The 17,789-nt window shown below is 41.4% G+C and overlaps 1 protein-coding gene across 3 annotated transcripts in view; it reads right to left on the bottom strand.

The window, feature by feature from the left end:
* The window catches only part of CLCN2 (chloride voltage-gated channel 2), a 1,173,779-nt gene that overhangs the window by 139,775 nt on the left and 1,016,215 nt on the right, over window positions 1-17,789 (bottom strand). For all 3 annotated transcript variants that reach the window (XM_069618787.1, XM_069618789.1, XM_069618788.1), the window contains exon 17: window positions 16,056-16,240. In XM_069618787.1, coding sequence (XP_069474888.1) covers window positions 16,056-16,240 — 185 coding nt within the window. The remainder of the gene's footprint in view (window positions 1-16,055; window positions 16,241-17,789) is intronic.

Genomic DNA, 17,789 nt, shown 5'->3' with positions numbered 1-17,789 from the left:
CAACTGTTACAGACAGTTCACTGTGGACACCGTCTGATCGGGGTCACTTATATCAACACACTATTCTGGTTGTCGGCTCCCTCTGCCGGGTTCACTGTACTTCAGGACTTTAGACTTTGCCCCTTTTTGTTAGTATCCCTCCGTCGGGTTCAATCTTGCCAACTTTTAACAAACAATTCACTATGGGACTTCAGACTTCACCTGTTCTCGTTAGCATCCCTCCGTTGGGTTTGCTCTTGCCAACTTTTACGAAACACATTGTTCATATACTGATTTCACCATGTGGGATTCATTTCCCTTAACTTCACAATCATCTGTCGGTCAAAGACTTTCAACGGCACAGAGGATTTTACAAGACCCCTGTATGACCACTTTCACCTTCTTTCACCTCTTTCCAAGTGCTTCTTGATACAGTAGTTTCTACCATTGGATAATCGCCAAGTGTTTCCTGCGTGAACACCCATGTGGTGCCGGGACTCCTCTGTTGCTGGCTGTCCCCCTCTTTCATCAATTTTTCTTTATATCTTTCAATGTTCAAATTAGCCATTGGCTATTCATCATTCAACACAGTTCGGTTTCTTATATTCTCTTCCATCGACTCACGGGCTATGATGAGCTGCTTGGCTGTCTTCTTCTTCGAGTCAAGGATGGTACCACAGAGACCTACATCTCTCCTCGGCTTGGTTATCAGCGGAGGAGGGACTCATGTACCGTATACATCTGCTGCCACACACATTATTCGCAGACTCACGATTCTCTCTGCGGAGGCTTCACAGGCCTTGGTGAGAAAGGGCAAGATCGCTTCTCTCCTCGTCACCCTCTAGGTCTATGCCGTCTTTCTCCTCCTCTTGAATTGCCGTGCTGAGTTAGCTCTCACATTGTTCAGTCTGCCTTGCTCGTCTTGTGCTCCACCTTTTATCCCTGTGAGGAAGGGAAAGGACCATCAGGTGTGTGTGATTTTGGTCAATTGCCTGACTTTGCTGGACCCTGTATCGGTACATCGGCTGTGGTGTTAGTCCATTGTCTTCCATGTTGCGTGCAAGTGTTTGTGTCGGAAAAAAAGGGGAGGCAGCGTTTTGGAATATTCTATGTGGTAAGATGGGGAAAAGGTGATGAAAGGAGGGGGATACTGCATCTCGGCCATCGGTGTCCCACTCCCACACCGCAAGGACCCCCTCCCATCCAGGTGATCCTCCCTCACTGGTACACACCCAGGAACTGGATCCAATAGCAATGGCTTTGTCCTGGCCACCTGGATGACAGATCCCCAGGAACTAGCCTGAGAGACACCTTCAGGTTTCTCACACCTGCCAGATAATTATGAGGACTTAAACCAAGCAGTTAAGGAGTATAAACTTGAAACCAAATTCTGTCCTGCAATAGTGTCAACATTTTTATCAAGGATCATAAACGCCCCATCAAAGTCTATGGTAACTCAAGCATTTCGAATGAGAGAGGTGCTTGGGTTTGATACTGAGAACCCGACTCACCACGCTCATGTCCCTTGGAACCGTATGGAATTACAGTCTTTTACCAAAGATTATCCAAATATTAGACAAAATACAGAACAGTGGAACACCCAGACAGACCGAGTACTTAAAATAGGTCCACTCACATTGCGAGATATAGATCAGTTGGTTTTCATGTATTCTGCCAGCAGATATATGGCGCCAATGCAGAATGCAAGACAGTTTAGATCCTGTCATAAATTGGGATGATCTGACAGAGGCAGCAAATGAAAGGGGAAAGAATGGGGAATTGTCATAAGAAATAATAGCTCTTCCAGCAGTGCTAATAACAGGTATTCAGCAAGTGGTTCCCCACAAGAAAATGAATTGGAATAAATTGACTGCTTGCGGACAGGAAAGAAGGGGATTCAGTTGAACGATATTTTGCAAGAAAAGAATAAGCTTTTACCTCATTTAGTGGAATGGATTTGGCTATGCCGGAGGGACAGAAAGCTTTTTGTTAACATTTTGTAGAGGGATTATTGCCTCACCTAAAGAATGATATACAAACGTATGAGTCTACATGGCCGACACAAGCTGCTGTCCAGATTTTGACTATGGCTAAGTATTATGCCAATTACCTGCTAAAGGTAAAGGGGAGAAGGAAACTAAAATGAAGGAATTAAAAACCAGAGCACTAATGCAACAGCCTATGTATTTTCACCCTATGCAGGCCAGCAATATTCAGCTAGGAATCATTATGAAGAGGACTGCAGCACAACAGACTGCACAGCATAGAGCCAGACAACATTCCAAGGCCCAAAGTCCCATGTCCAATATCTGGTCCTATATCGTGCATGGCCCAGCTTGTTGTCACTAATAAATGTGCATTAAATCTGTTGGGAATGGATTTGCTAAAACATTTGCTTGCAGCTCACCCCAGTTCCCTTGCCATGGAATGCTGCTCTGCAAGAACGTTTCGACGTTTTAAAATCTTTTTTATGTAATTCGCCTGTTTTTAGGCATGCCTGACTTATGTTGTTTGTGTATGAAAAGAAAGGCTGAGCATTATCTGTACTAACTCAACAGCAATGGGGAAAACAGACCATGAACATATTTTTCTTCTACATTGGACACAGTGGCAAAAGCATTTCCAAATTTTTTACGGGGTGTAGCGGCTGCAGCCCTTTCTATGAAACAAGCCGATGACATAATATTAAGACACCAAGTTACATTGTTTGTGCCACATGCAATTGATAATTTATTGAATGAAACAAAAACATAGCACATAAAAATATCAGGGTAAAACCGTTATTGGCCCCAAACATTACCATACATACATGCTACCTTGCTTACCCCTACAATAAGATTGGTTAAAAGTAATGTTTTTGTTGACCAAATTGCAAAGGCAACCATGCAGTCTCTTGTATTACATATGTATATTACACACATGATGGAGCCAGAGGAAATTATATGTTGATAAATATTCCTGAGATAGTGCAAACTATTTAGGCTGAGGGCGCTGAGCAACAGCTTCAGGAATGTAAACAGACTGAGAAATATGTCAGTAATAATAGTATGTTAGTGACAGTATGTATGTTTAGCAAATAACCAGAAGAATTTGCCAGATAGAACAGAACTGCAGTGAGCATTGTTAAAAATACATAGAGGAGTATTTACCCCGATTTGGCCTGCCCTATACTGCATGGAGCAAGAGCAATGTATACATTGTTAAGCCTTACAAGAGCCTGCGAGAGCCTTACCCAGATTCTTTAGCTCACTATCTTTCACAGAGAAGAAATATCCCAAACATATCAGTCTTTGTCCTGCACAGGCAATTCTCCACTGAACAAGTATACCAACAGCAACCCCAGACATGTGTCTCGGGTTGCTGTTGGTACTCTTGTTCAGAGGAGAATTGCCTAGCATGTCAGTGCTGGACTGCCCCTGGGCAGGACAAAGACTGATATGTTTGGGATATTTCCTCTCTTGAAAGATAGTGAGCTAAAGAATCTAGATAAGTCTCTCGCAAACAGGACTAATGTCTGGCAGAGAGACTCCCAGGACCTCCCCTTGTTTTTTTGCATATTTAAGTAACTTTGGGTCTCACCCTAAGTTACTAGGGGAATCCAGACATTGACCCCTTGCTCACTATTCTTAGAGAGGCACAGCTCCACCCTACTGATGATGTCCAACCAGACCGAAACACATGTTTGGGGTTGCTGTTGGTACTCTTGTTCAGAGGAGAATTGCCTAGCATTTCGGGGCAGGGCGAAAACTGATATAATTGGAATATTTCTTCTCTGTGAAAGATAGTGAGCTAAAGAATCTGGGCAAGTCGCTCGCAAACAGGACTAATGTCTGGCAGAGAGACTCCCAGGACCTCCCCTTGTTTTTTTGCATATTTAAGTAACTTTGGGTCTCACCCTAAGTTACTAGGGGAATCCAGACATTGACCCCTTGCTCACTATTCTTAGAGAGGCACAGCTCCACCCTACTGATGATGTCCAACCAGACCGAAACACATGTTTGGGGTTGCTGTTGGTACTCTTGTTCAGAGGACAATTGCCTAGCATTTCAGGGCAGGGCGAAAACTGATATAATTGGAATATTTCTTCTCTGTGAAAGATAGTGAGCTAAAGAATCTGGGCAAGTCGCTCGCAAACAGGACTAATGTCTGGCAGAGAGACTCCCTGGACCTCCCCTTGTTTTTTGCATATTTAAGTAACTTTGGGTCTCACCTTAAATTACCAGGGGAATCCAGACATTGACCCCTTGCTCACTATTCTTAGAGAGGCACAGCTCCACCCTACTGAAGATGTCCAACCAGACCGAAACACATGTTTGGGGTTGCTGTTGGTACTCTTGTTCAGAGGAGAATTGCCTAGCATTTCGGGGCAGGGCGAAAACTGATATAATTGGAATATTTCTTCTCTGTGAAAGATAGTGAGCTAAAGAATCTGGGTAAGGCTCTCGCAACCAGGACTAATATCTGGCAGAGAGACTCCCAGGACCTCCCTTGTTTTTTGAAAAACCACATGTATGGCTATTTCACCCCAGAGAGGATTTGTGCAAAGTAGAAAAATCAACAAAATAAAAGGCATGCCAAGGGGTTGTGCCTGCAGTACTGGTAAAACTAAACATTTGTAATATTAGGTGAATAGGTTATTAATGAAAGATTGTGTAGCACTATCCTTGTTTAGTATAGTATATGTCTCCAATGCCTTCCTGTCACAGATCACAGTCAACTTTAGAAACCACTACAAATGTTTTATTATGCAAGAAAACATGATTAGAGAAATGTTAGCTATATATATGGCATATTAAGTCGATGTTTAAGAGAACTCTGTAAAAAAAGGATCGATTGTGAGCTGTGTATTAAATGTTATAGGCTTTGGAAGCCAGTTTTGACATAGGTTCTCTGAAAGAGAAAACTGCGAACATGTCTTGCTTTAGAAATCCTGAGCTTGCAGCAATATGGAATGCCTATGTATGGATTCAGCTGCCCACTTGTCCTTACAGAACAAGTTTAGCATATTTTATAGTGAGAGAGTAAGTTGACACCCTGGCCGGAGTTCAGATTAGATTTTGCCATGGTAAAAGACCTTTCTAACACTACACTAACTGTAAAATGTATAAATGCTCTCCTTGTGAATAGGGGAGAGCAGACACAGAGATAATGAGAGGAGAGGTGGTTTGCATGGTAAATTGTTGATCATGTGGAGTTAGCTGCAGCTATAATAAAAACCTGTGTCTCTGAGAATAAAACAAAATGATGTTCCGGTGTGAACACAGGCGGGAATACAAATACGTATTTTCCCACATATGCTCCCTCAAAGTGGCTCCTGGAGAGGTGGGGTGAGTGGTGGTTGGGACAGGTGCGCAGTCACCTTTCTTGGGTACACAAGGTGTATTGTTCTGAAGTTACATGTTGCATTTATTCGCATGGTCCTTTCTTTGGTGATGGTTCACTTGGTGGGCTTTCATTGCTGAGATTCTGGTTTCATTTGAAATTTAAGAAGAGTGAAAGAGATGGGAAGGAATCAGCAAGAAGGACAAGACCAAGAGTGTGGGAGTGAGTGAGGTGAGAGAGAGTGGGGTGAGAGTGTGAAGGGAGAGAGAGTGAAGTGAGAGAGTGAGTAGAGTGACAGAGGACAGAGAGAGGTGTGGGTGGGGGAGAGAGAGAGAATATGAGCGCACACTCAATGGAAAGATGGAAAGCTGGGAGTTGGAGGTGGGAATAAGAAAGAGGGAGGGGACATGGAAAGAGTATGAGCGATATGCATATATAAATGTATCTGTAGACATACAAATATGCATAAACACGGATCAAAAATCCACAGGCAAGCAAAGTGTAGTTTCTAAAGACTTATTCATATTTGAAAAGTATTCTCATAGAGGATGTGGAGTGTCTGGACTAAGGGTTGCCCTAGGACTTTATCAACCTCCATGTGGGTTTCCCCCACCATGGCACAGCCATCTTTACTCCCCACAACAATCTTGAGATTTGGACCAATGCAAGGTAACCCCTACTAAGTAAGCTAGTCTATTTCTAAAGTAGGGCCTCTGTTCTCCTCCCCCTTTGATATTACTGGTCTCCCTCTCTCCTATCCCCTTGTCTACCTTTCTCACCTCTCTCTGACCTAGGTTTCTCCCTTACCTTGCCACTACCACTCCTCCTATTCTCCCCCTTGCTCACTAACCTTACTGCCTCCATGACACTGCCCCCCTTCTGCACGCTCTCTCCATTCCTCGCTTCGGCACTTCCACTTCACACTATCAAACATCCCCCTCCCCCTTCTACTCTTACTCTCACCTTGCTATCTCTCTCTTTTTCTCTTTTTACCAGTCACTCTCGCACACTCATTAAACTCTTGACTATTTCAATTAGTACCACACACAATACCTTCTGGCTCTCCCTCACACCACCAACAGTCTTCGCAACACTCCTCTCCACCATCCGCTCTCCTCCACCTGGTCTCTTGGTCCACCAACTCCACTCCTGACCTCACCTGAACACCTTTCTTCCATCTTCTGTCTGGCTGGACATTTATATCACAGTCATGCCTGCACTACCCATTGGTCTCTTGGGTCACCTGCTCTATGGGTTCAATCTATACCTGTTATTCTCCTGGGGGTTGGGTTTTTCAGTACACACGTTTCAAAAACCCAGCAAGACTGCCACCTTTTTTAGTCTCTGGGGTGTTCTCCATTGTCTCGCAGCAAAATAACCCCCCTTGCCAAATGATTGTAATACAAATAACTCAGCGATGTTGGGACTAAATAAAATTGGTGCACTTTCCAAACAAATAAAAGGATAAATGTAGGAGATCTTTGTAATATAATCTATGCGATAACTCTGTAGATTTGATCAAGAAAACTTAAGTTTATTTAAGATAAATACAGGGAGCCCCCGGGAGGGGCAGCTTCTTGTTTGTGCAGCGCTTCATGTATGATTCTGAAACGGAGATTCCAGAATCATACACAATAGCACGTGCAATAGAATACAGCTATGTACATGGAATACATAGATATTATAACATCTACCCTTCATAATGAAAAATAAGAATTTACTACCTCTAACACTAAAAAAACACTGTTATATAACTAATAATTTTGTAAACTTTACTAAAATTATTACAACTTAAATATACATGAGATATAAACTATATGTGCTAAACATTTGCATGACTGTATAATAACCAAGTAAACACTTATAAAAGGATATGGTCACTGGAACTGCAGCTCCACTAAAACAACGATGGAATTCTTTGGCTTGTGACCCCACAAAGTCAGTAATAAACAAAATCTTCCATACAGTTCTGAACAATTCTTCTGTTTCTTGATGATAATTGATTATTCTCAATCAACTCTGCTGTGGATTTCGGCATGTTATCATTATCCATGGAGTCTCTGTCCTTTGTACTATTGTCATCATCCCTTGAAGACCTATGTTTAATCTCAGAGTTTTCCACATTATCATCATTACTTGCACGTATGACATCATTGCAAGACCACTTCTTGTCATCTTCTAGGAAAACTGATTTTCTTGAACACTCCATTACTCTTTGAGGTTCCCGAAATCCTGACTCCCCTTTCAATACCTTCTTTGACTCTTTTATTCTAATCCAATCACCTCGTTGAATCTTGCTTTCTGTCACATGTTTTTTCTTGTCGTAGTATTTCTTGTACTCTTCTTGTTTTTTCTTAACTTTCCTTACAAGTTCTTCCATATTTATTTCTTTACTTCTCCTTGTCACAAGCCAAGCAGGTCTGAGTCTATTAGTAGCCAACCTTCCTCTCATGAGAGTAAAAAGTTCTTCCTATGTTGTAGAATGTGGGGTAATGCAACATGTGTTTAATGCTTCTTTCAGCTTCTCCTTCCATGGTAACCTGTTGGCAATCGGCAGTTGAATGATCCCTCTTATAAAACGGTTCATCCTTTCTACTAATCCATTTTCCATTGGATGGTACAGTGCTGTAATTCTATGCTTGATAGCTCGTTCTTTTAAAAAATTCTGTATCTCTGAAGAAATAAATTGCACTCCATTGTCCGATATTAATTCCTGTGGATCCCCTTCTCTGTTGAAAATGTCTTCGAAAAACTTCATCACTTTCTGAGCTGTAACGGTGCCCTCAGCCACTCCACACTTTGCCCACTTAGAGGTATAGTCTACCAATACAATGAAATATATCTTTTGAGACTCTAGCATTTAATATGGGCCAGTTATATCAATTGCCAATTTGGTCCACACAGAACTCAGTATTTCCACAGATTGCAACGGCGTGATGCGAGTAATTTTACCTTTGTCACTTACAGCGCATGCTGTACAATCTTTTACCAGGTCTTCTAACTCACTCCACATGTTGGGCTACCAATAAGCCACTCCCTCTCTTCTCTTGGTAAGACGTCTTCCTACATGACCCTTATGAGCAATCTCCATTATTTTCTCTCTCAGTGTCATTGCTGGAACTATGCGATTACCATGGTAAATGCATGTATTATCGCTGGAAATCTCATCTTTAATCTTTTCCCATGATTTGATGCACTCATCCACATCAATCCATCCATTTTCAATTGCTCTTCTCAAATGACCTTGTTCTTCATCTTCCTCCACTGCCTTTAACCAATCATCTTTTGAGAACCCCGGATGTATGTGTGCTATAATGCAATCCATTCCTTGTTCTTCAACTAAATCATCAATATTCATGTGATCATCATACTCTGAATTGCATGGTAGACGAGAAAAACAGTCCGCCACAACGTTGGTCCTTCCTGGGTGCATTTCACTTTAACATTATCTTTCATGATAATCAATGTCCACCTTCTTATTCACGGAGATGTTAAATGAGGATTCTTTGAATTTAACGCATTAATGAGAGGCTTATGATCAGTTTTAAGATCTACAGAAATACCCCAAATGAGTCCTTTAAAATGTTCCAAAATCCATTTGACTTCTAATGCTTCTCTCTCAATGGTCGAGTAGTTTTTTTTGCTCCTCCTAACATTCTGGAAGCAAAAGCAATCAGAACTACAACCCCTCCTTGCACTTGCTCCAACACACCCCCCAGACCAATATTACTGGGGTCAACCAAAATCAAAGTTTTTGCATTGTAGTCAAACATCTTGATTAATCAGTGTCTTGATGTCCTTGAACTCCTTCCTGCAATCCTCCGACCATGTGAATCTTACTCCTTTACACATTAGACTCCTCATCTGTTTTGTTCTGTCAGCATAATGATCTACAAATTTCAAATAATACTTTGCTAGACCTAAGAAGCTCCACAACTGGTCTTTATTGATCGGATCTGGAATGTTCAAAATTGTGTCCACCAAACTCTCTTTGGGTTTTATGCCATTAGCGTTTATACGATGACCCAGATAAGTTACTTCATTTTTTTTTTATTTTACATTTTTCAATTTTGAGTGTGAGTCCTTTTTGTTGAATAACCTGTAAAACACCCAATAGTTTTGCATCATGCTCTTCTTCTGACAATGCCGACACAAGTATGTCATCTTGGAAATAGTATACACCTTGGAGTCCATTAAAAAAATGCTGCATCAGCCTCTGAAACACAGCTGCAGCTGATGCCAGTTCAAACGGCATCCTTTTATACCTGAAAGCTCCTAGTGGTGTTATAAAAGACGCAAGATGCTTGGATTCTTCATCCAATACCACTTGATGATAGGCAGAAGACAGGTCTAAAGTTGTAAAATACTTTGCTGGTTTCATTGTAGTGAGCATTTCTCCAATATTGGGTAATGGGAGCCGATCAACTCAAATGCTGCTGTTTAAGTCTCTCAAATCGACACACATTCTGATCGATCCATCCGGTTTTTGCACAATCACAATTGGTGATAGCCATTCCGAACTCTCAATTGGTTCTATTATGTCCTGCTCACACAATCTCGTTAACTCTTCCTGCAATGCTTCCCTAGTGCCAATTGGTATATTTCTTACTTTGTGAACGACTGGTTTGGCACCTCTTTTGAGCACAATGCGATGCTTGAACCCTTTTAGCATTCCAGTGTTGTCATTGAAAACTTTCAGGAAGCTTTTGGCTAAATTTTCTGAGTTATCACAACTGTTTTCAGAAATACTTAAAATGGGTACATTTTCACCTGGATGTATTCTTATTCTCAGTGTCGCTCCAACTATGGAAAATCCATTTTCAGCTACATACAACCTGCAAAAAGTTCTCTACCCTCAAAATCTAGATGTACCCAGGTGTAACCTATAATATTGATAGGCATTTTGCCATATCCAGTTGCTCTTACTTTCGTGAGTTGCAAATACTCCATTCTCCCTTTTAATTCTTTAAGAAATGTTTCCACATCAACCATCATATACGGGGACCCAGTATCAACCATTATTTGCAATGGTATAGCGTTTATACACATGGATACCCATGGGCCCACAATTCCTTCAGACGGTGTGAAAGCTAAAATGTGCACTTCTTCTTCAAATCCATTTGTAATTGCTAATAAACTACTTGGACCACCAACCTCCTCTAATGCCTTTATGCTTGATATATTGTTCCTTCCAAACCGACCACCATTACTCTGTGTAATATTCATAGGCTTTGAATTTAATCTGCCTCTTCCTCTTTTGTTCCGGCATACTTTGTCAAAATGTCCAATTTGACCACATCTGTAGCATTCCACATAATTGGCAGGACAATCTTTCTCTGTATTAGCATGCCTATACCAACCGTTTGTGACATCTACTTTGTATCCTGTTAAATGTTCCCCTATCTTTTCTGGAACTCATACCAAAATCACTTTAGTTAATTTCTTCACCATGGCAATTCATGCCTCCTCATCCTTGTCATGTTCTCCTTCATGGGCATCCTGCACTGACTTCACCTCACAACACTCTGGCTTGTTCTGTATCTCTTTCATGCATTTCTCTCCTAATTCTATTGATCTTGCAATTTCAATAGCTTGTTCTAACGTGGGATCTTTTGCTTGCCACAGATGCTGCTGAATGCAGGGATCTGCCACATGTAAAACTAGTTGATCTCTTAGATATTCATTAGCTACACCGGTGAAATTGCATGTTGATATGAGGCCCCTTAATGCAGCTATGTAGGTGTCTACACGCTCCCCTTTATTTTGTTTCCTTGAGAAAAATCTGCACCGTTCCAAAACAATGTTGGTTTTATTGCCAAAATGTCTTGTTAACTTTGTCATTGCTGTCTCATATTTCCTCAGAGTACTGAAGGAAGAGTCACCAGAACCAACCTCGTTGTCCACTAATTCCGGCAGCGTCCTAAAAATCCTCAAGGCTTCAGCCCCCAGACAGTTCAATAATGTAGCTTCCCTCATGTCATCATTAAGTTTGGCCCCTCCAATCGCCCTCAGACATACTTCAAAACTATCTTGCCATTGTTCCCAGGAGCATATTGGATTACCAGGATGTGCCAGGAATTGCATTGGGGCTGTAATATTCTGCATTCTGGACTTGCACGAATTCCTACTATTCGTCACTCAAAAAGCTGGATATAAATGTATTCTGAATCAGATTTGCATGCGAGTCTTTGATATGTGCATGCCTTATGTTAATATGAGAATTGCAGTTAAATAAACCCTTTCTTGTGAATGTTCTTCGTTTGGCAAGTATGTTTCTCTCTTTTGTAACGGTCAAGTATATCTTTTTTTTATGTGCTTTTATTCTTTGTAGTGGACAATTGGTAGTCCTTCATTTAAAACAATGCAGTATTGCAGTGTCGATGCAGTAGTTACGTCTCTACAGCATACGGGTTACTCCGGACACAACGCTGTTTCCGTACGAAATTCAAGACGGCGGTGGCATAGTAACAAATTTCTATCCAAAATGGTGGCACGTAATGCACGTATCTAAGGTGCTTTACTCTAATTTTGAGCACCATTGATTCTTACGGCTCGTGCACCAGTCAAAAGATGCCTTGGCCCCGATAACATCTTAATTTCTGAGGTAACATCACACTTTCTGTCCCAACCTCATCTGCCATTGTTACCTCGAAATATTTTATCTTCATTGGTCTGTGCCGTTCAACATGTGTGACGATTTTCTTGTTATCAAGTCACTTGTTTCTCTTGTAGGGCCGGGGGCTCTTCAGGACTAAATGAAATTGGTGCGCTTTCCAAACAAATAAAAGGATAAATGTAGAAGATCTTGTTCGGGGGTTTAGCAGATGAACTCAGGCTTATGAAATTGGCCTGAATTTAGACCTTGAACGACACAGACATTTTCTTTATTAGGATCTGTTCTTTAAGGACATGTTAAGACAGGAAGATGACAATGCCAGCTTCTACCGGGTCTAAACGAACTGTTCTCAAATATCTGGTATATGCTGCAATAAACATGATCCACAGACCACATTCGAAGGGATCCAGAAGCCTCAGGTTGGAGCTTGAAGGGGCTAATTGGATCTTCCAAAGTGTACGACAATCAATAAGGCCGAATGCCACGAGGTTGAGATGGGGGTCGACTGCCCGCCCCGCAGGTGCAAAGTGGGCATGTGTTACGAATCCTTGATCCTGAAAGAATGACTCCCCTGTTGAGTTGAAGAGGAAACTGCTGATCACACCGTTTTGTCCTGCTCTACTCTATAAAGGCAAATCGGGTTGCATGGTATAAGCGGGGTGCGTGGTATACAGTTATTGACCACTCACATTGTACATCATGTACACAAAGCATAGACATGTTTGACGGCACAACCCTTCAAAACCCTAAAATACGCTATACATCTGTTCTCAGATAAACACTAGAACTTATGGTCTGATCTTCTGCTCCACAGGGCAAGATTCAGAAATAGTACATCTTTTTTTTACATTTTTTTTTAATTGAATTTAGCTGAGAAACTAAACTTTTATCAAATTTAACATTTCATTCACATTTTACAGAATACCAAAATGAGCAAAGAGAAAATTAACAAACTTTTGTAAGAGAAAAATTTCAAATATACAAAACAACAATTAAACTCTTATCCAAAGGAAACATCACACTTAAATCAAATAAAAACAGATATAGAAATAATCAGTTAGTATAATCAGAATTAAAAGGAAGAGATCTAACGAACGTTGATGGACACCTACATATACATATAAGAATATTTACATGATGAAATAGAATTTAAAATTCAACCATCAGACCTTATTCCTGTAACAAACATTTATACAATCAATTTGAGTGATCTTTGATTCCTTCGAAAAAAGATGCAAAATCAATGCATTTTTCTCAAACAAAACTCACTACATTATAGTAATTATGAAACCTGGACCCAATTATATTTATCTTGTTAGGGTATTCGCAGCCTATAGGCTTCTAAGTCATCAGTGATGCAGTGTCTACATTCAAGTCTAAAGCATTCATGAAATTATAAGTTGCAATACGGATACCAATGATATTTTAATGGATAGGATGGTTGGCCATCTATACTCTGGAGCCATCCAGCCAAAACATGTCAGATGTTTCCAGAAAAATGTAGCTCTTAAATCCATCAGTGCTGGACATTCAACTATTATATGTTTCAAGGTCTCCTTAATAGTTGAGTATGCACAAAATCTGCAGAAATTCTCTTCCCCACTAATGCATCCGTAGTGGGAGCTAGGTTAAAGCAAAGGCACAAGATAGAAGATCGTATCTGAGGTGAGGGAGCGCTATACAAATAGCTTTCAAGATATTTTAATTTTTTATGTGTGAAAGCAGTCGCATCAAAATACTTATAAGTAAGACACAGATTCCTGGTTGTAATCCAATCCCTCTTAAAGATTTTGTCTTTGGCTCTAGTTGGATTCATAATAGTCTCAATACTCACATCCGCATTGGCAAGAGTTTTCATAATGTATGTTGACCAAGAGTGGACAAAACTATGAGACGATGTTAACATATAGACAGAAAGAGTTGCCAGGATGTTATCTGTTCTTATATATGTTAAACATTTGCGAAAAAGGGCGCATAGCCGCCACTCATATTCCGCCATCAAAGAAGTGAGGCCTAACTCATGTCGCAACCATGGACCTGGTACACATTGCGGCAAATGAAGAACCACCCACCAAAATTTAGCTTCTAACTTATTTAGAAAGGAAGTTTTAATTATATTTTTTGTCTCCAAGCCATAAAGAATTTTTGGCAGCACTTTCTGTCGTCAGGGCTGTTGGAGAATTTGCCATACTTGTATAATATCAATCTTGTTTGCGAAATGACAGACTCATTCATGTTCAAGAGACCTCAACTGTGAATCAATTTGCACAGAGCCATCAACCAAAATCCTGAGATACAAATAGTTTGCCACCACTTCCACACTCAAATTTTTGATCTTCCAATCCATCTTCGCCCTTCTAGACAGTTTCGGTGCGTAATACACTATCTGGTTTTTTTCATATTTATCACTAACTCGTTAGCATCCAAATATGAACTCAAAGAAGACAGCAGAAGTTGGAGACCTATGGCAGTTTTGGAAATTAACACCAGGTCATCTGCATACCACAATGCCTTAATTGTAACACCATTCATTTTTGGAGAGTCAGATGGCACCTGGATAAAAGTCTGCATCACATCATGGATAAAAAAATTAAAGAGGGCGAGGCAAGGATGCAACCCTGCTTCAGCCCTCTTGAAGTACAGATTACTGCAGATAAGAGACCGATCATTGTCAACCTCACCCTTACTGAGGTCAGTGAATGTAGACCAAAGATGATATCACACAAGGTTGCAGGACAGTTTGCAGCTTGGATTTTGTCGAATAACTTCACCCGAGAAACCGAATGAACTGCCGAGTGAAGATTGACAAATGCAAAGTAGATGGGTTGCTTTAGGGTCTGGGCCTGCGATTTTAGCGCATTGAGGGTTAGCAAATTGACCACCGTTCCCAACCCTGCTACGAATCCTGTCTAATTCGGATTGCGCGGATTGAAGGCTAAATGGTACATCTGGACATCTGTGAATTGTCACCCCTCCCTCACCCCCACACTGAATCTTGGCAGTCTCACTCGATGCGATCATCTTTCATATAGAACAATGCAGATCACATTTTGAAATAATAAGTACATGAATACATGCAGGCACCTTCGAATAACACATGATGCATGTTTTAAGGTGCTTGCTTTCATTGATGAGTTTTGAGAGAAGAGTGGGATGTTGCTTGTACAAAGAAATGTACATGATGTTTATTTGCTTGTTTGTTTATTTTATTTGTATAGCGCTCCAAACCCGGAGGTAGAAGGGCACTTAAGAAGACGGTTACATAAATGTGAAGTATCTTTGTGTTGCATACTTCGTACATCCAATGCCAGAAGGGAAAACGGTTCTCTATGAGGGGGGCATCTTTAGCAAGGCTCTTTGTGAGTAAAGTGTGGGGTAAGGATGCAACATGTACAAACATTGATAAATGTCTTTGAAAATGATTTCAATGTGTTTTTAAAATGATGATGACATGCCAAAGAAGTGTTTACAGCTTTGATGTTTTGTCTTAAAAATGTTTACAGAATGTCAGAAACAGAAAAGGAAAGAAGAAAAGAGTTTGGGATGAAGAGAGAAAGCGGATACTGAGTGGGAGAAGAACCGGAAGAAAAACAGAGAACGTGGAGGCAAGACAGCGAGAGTGAGACTAGCAAGGCCCCAACAGGAAGCTCAGAAATAACACACAAGTAGAAGGGAGGGAGGGAGAGACGGGGGAGAGGGCGGGGAGGGGAGGGGGAAGAAAGAGAGGGGAGGGGAGGGGACAGAGGGAGGGAAAGAGAGCGGGTTGGGATACAGAGCAGAGGAGAGAGGAGGAGAGAGGGGTAGAGAGAGAGAGGGCCTGGAGAGTGGGAGAGAGGGGCAGGAGAGGGCCTGGAGGGGGTGAGAGAGAGATAGAGAGAGAGAGGGTCAGGAGAGGGAGGAGGGGAGAGAGGAGGAGAGCGAGGGTCAGGAGAGGGAGGAAGAGAGAGAGCGAGAGAGCGAGAATTTTGTGCTTATTTCCAGTATGAGCAAGACCGCAGGTTGGTTCCCATGCCATGGCCCTACATCTGGGAGGTAGCGCCATGCATCCACCTTGGTTTAAAAAATAAGGGGACCACATTGGAGAGTGCCCCATTATCTGTCTACTCTAGCCTTCTGCGGGTCAAGGGCAAATCTTTACCTGGAACCGCACTCCCACATCAGAGGGTTTCTGGGTGTCCTCTGTCAGGGCCTTCTCAGACTCAGCCTTCCTCTCTGCCAGGACCTTTTCCCTGAGGTAGCACAGGCGTCGGTAGGTGCTGAGTTGGGCCCTCAGCAGGCAGACCAGCTGTGACCGCTCGATGGAGCCCAGCAGGATCATAGATTCTGTGAAAAGAAAAGTCAGACATGGTTTTCTGTGTTAATCCTGTGGAAGGACTCCTTCAGCCCTTAAATGGATTTTAAATGTTCTGTCGGGTTGGAACTATTTTAAGACACTGGTTCTAGAGTTCAATGGGAGTCATGCCAGGCTTCCTATCAACCCTGGGCACTCTGCTATCTCTGGTATATAAACATGCTCTCTTCTCTTGAAGGAATCATTAAACTTTACCAGGCCTATGTAATCTGGAGAGGACAAAGGGGTGAACATCTGAATTGTCCAAACACTCTTCTAACTTTTGCCTCGAGGTATCTCTGTCAAATATCTTTATGATTTTTAAGCCCTTGATAGGACCCCATGGAGGACTTGGTGAAGACACTTCTGCGATTGTTAATGACCACCTTATTCCTACCCTATTTAACCCCCATGGTACCTTTTCCTTTTCTTATATTTGGCCACCAATCAGGACGCTCCGACTGAAACACCCGATCCCGGTACATGCCCTTGGTCAAAGAAGCCTGAGTGACCCTCTCAACCTCCCCTCTTTTTTGTGTAGAGTGCCACCTTCCTTCAATCCCCCCACCCCCTCCCAGACGTATTTTAATAATTTAATAGCCATGTTAATTGTCACTATGGCTTGAATTCTGTTATACAAAACACGACTTGATTTAATCGTATATGCTATTAAGAATACTGTGTGTCTCTTATTTTTTTCCAAGTGTGAGTACAGCCTAAATTTAGGAATTAGCCATTTAAAAATATTTTTCAACAATTTGGCAAAGTCATTAATAAGATTGTGAATTTGCACCTTAGGATTTGTTGGCACATGTCACTTTTTACATATACTTCAATATTTTCATCAGTACAATTAATACCTCAACGATGTGACGTCGGTTTACAGATTCACTTTCTGACTACAAGTTAGTCCCAGGTTGGATAGGAAATGTAGTTCTTTAAGAGGATTTGTTAAGGGTTTTTATATTAAGTCCTCAGTGTATTTTTTTTAACCCACTCTAACCCCTCGGAAAGCGATGAAACCTCGGTTCTTCCGTAAGGCAATGCTATCTCTTTGATATTAAAGACCAGTTATGAGCACTTAAAACAAAAATATTCTTGTTTTGCTTAGAGAAGCCTATTGCCAATTGACTTCAATTAGAAAAGGGGTTCGAAGGAACTGGAAGTAGCGTCCTCCCTCTCCACCAAACAATGGGAATTATGAAGTCTATGGTGGTATACCGTTAATGTGAGAGTGTGGGCCCAATGTGATACGTTTACTGCAGTGTTTGTAAATAGATTATATATATATATATATATAAAATGAAAAAACGTTAGTTAATGATCAGTTAAGATAAGAAACTTCTTGCAGCAAAAACCCTGAAATTCAACGCATTGGAAAACTCAGCACCCACCTAACGCGCTGCGTTCCCATTGATCTCCTCTATAACACTATGGGCCTCATTACCAGATTGGTGGTAGTCATGGCGCTATTTGCACCATGACTGCCACCAATAACGTGTCCGGCACCGGTCTCGTTCAATGGGGACTTACCGGTGTAGT

Source organism: Ambystoma mexicanum, chromosome 10 (assembly GCF_040938575.1).
Source record: "Ambystoma mexicanum isolate Mex_15411 chromosome 10, UKY_AmexF1_1, whole genome shotgun sequence".
In the NCBI taxonomy this organism is placed as follows: Eukaryota; Metazoa; Chordata; class Amphibia; order Caudata; family Ambystomatidae; genus Ambystoma; species Ambystoma mexicanum.
This window is presented reverse-complemented; position numbering and strand designations above follow the sequence as displayed.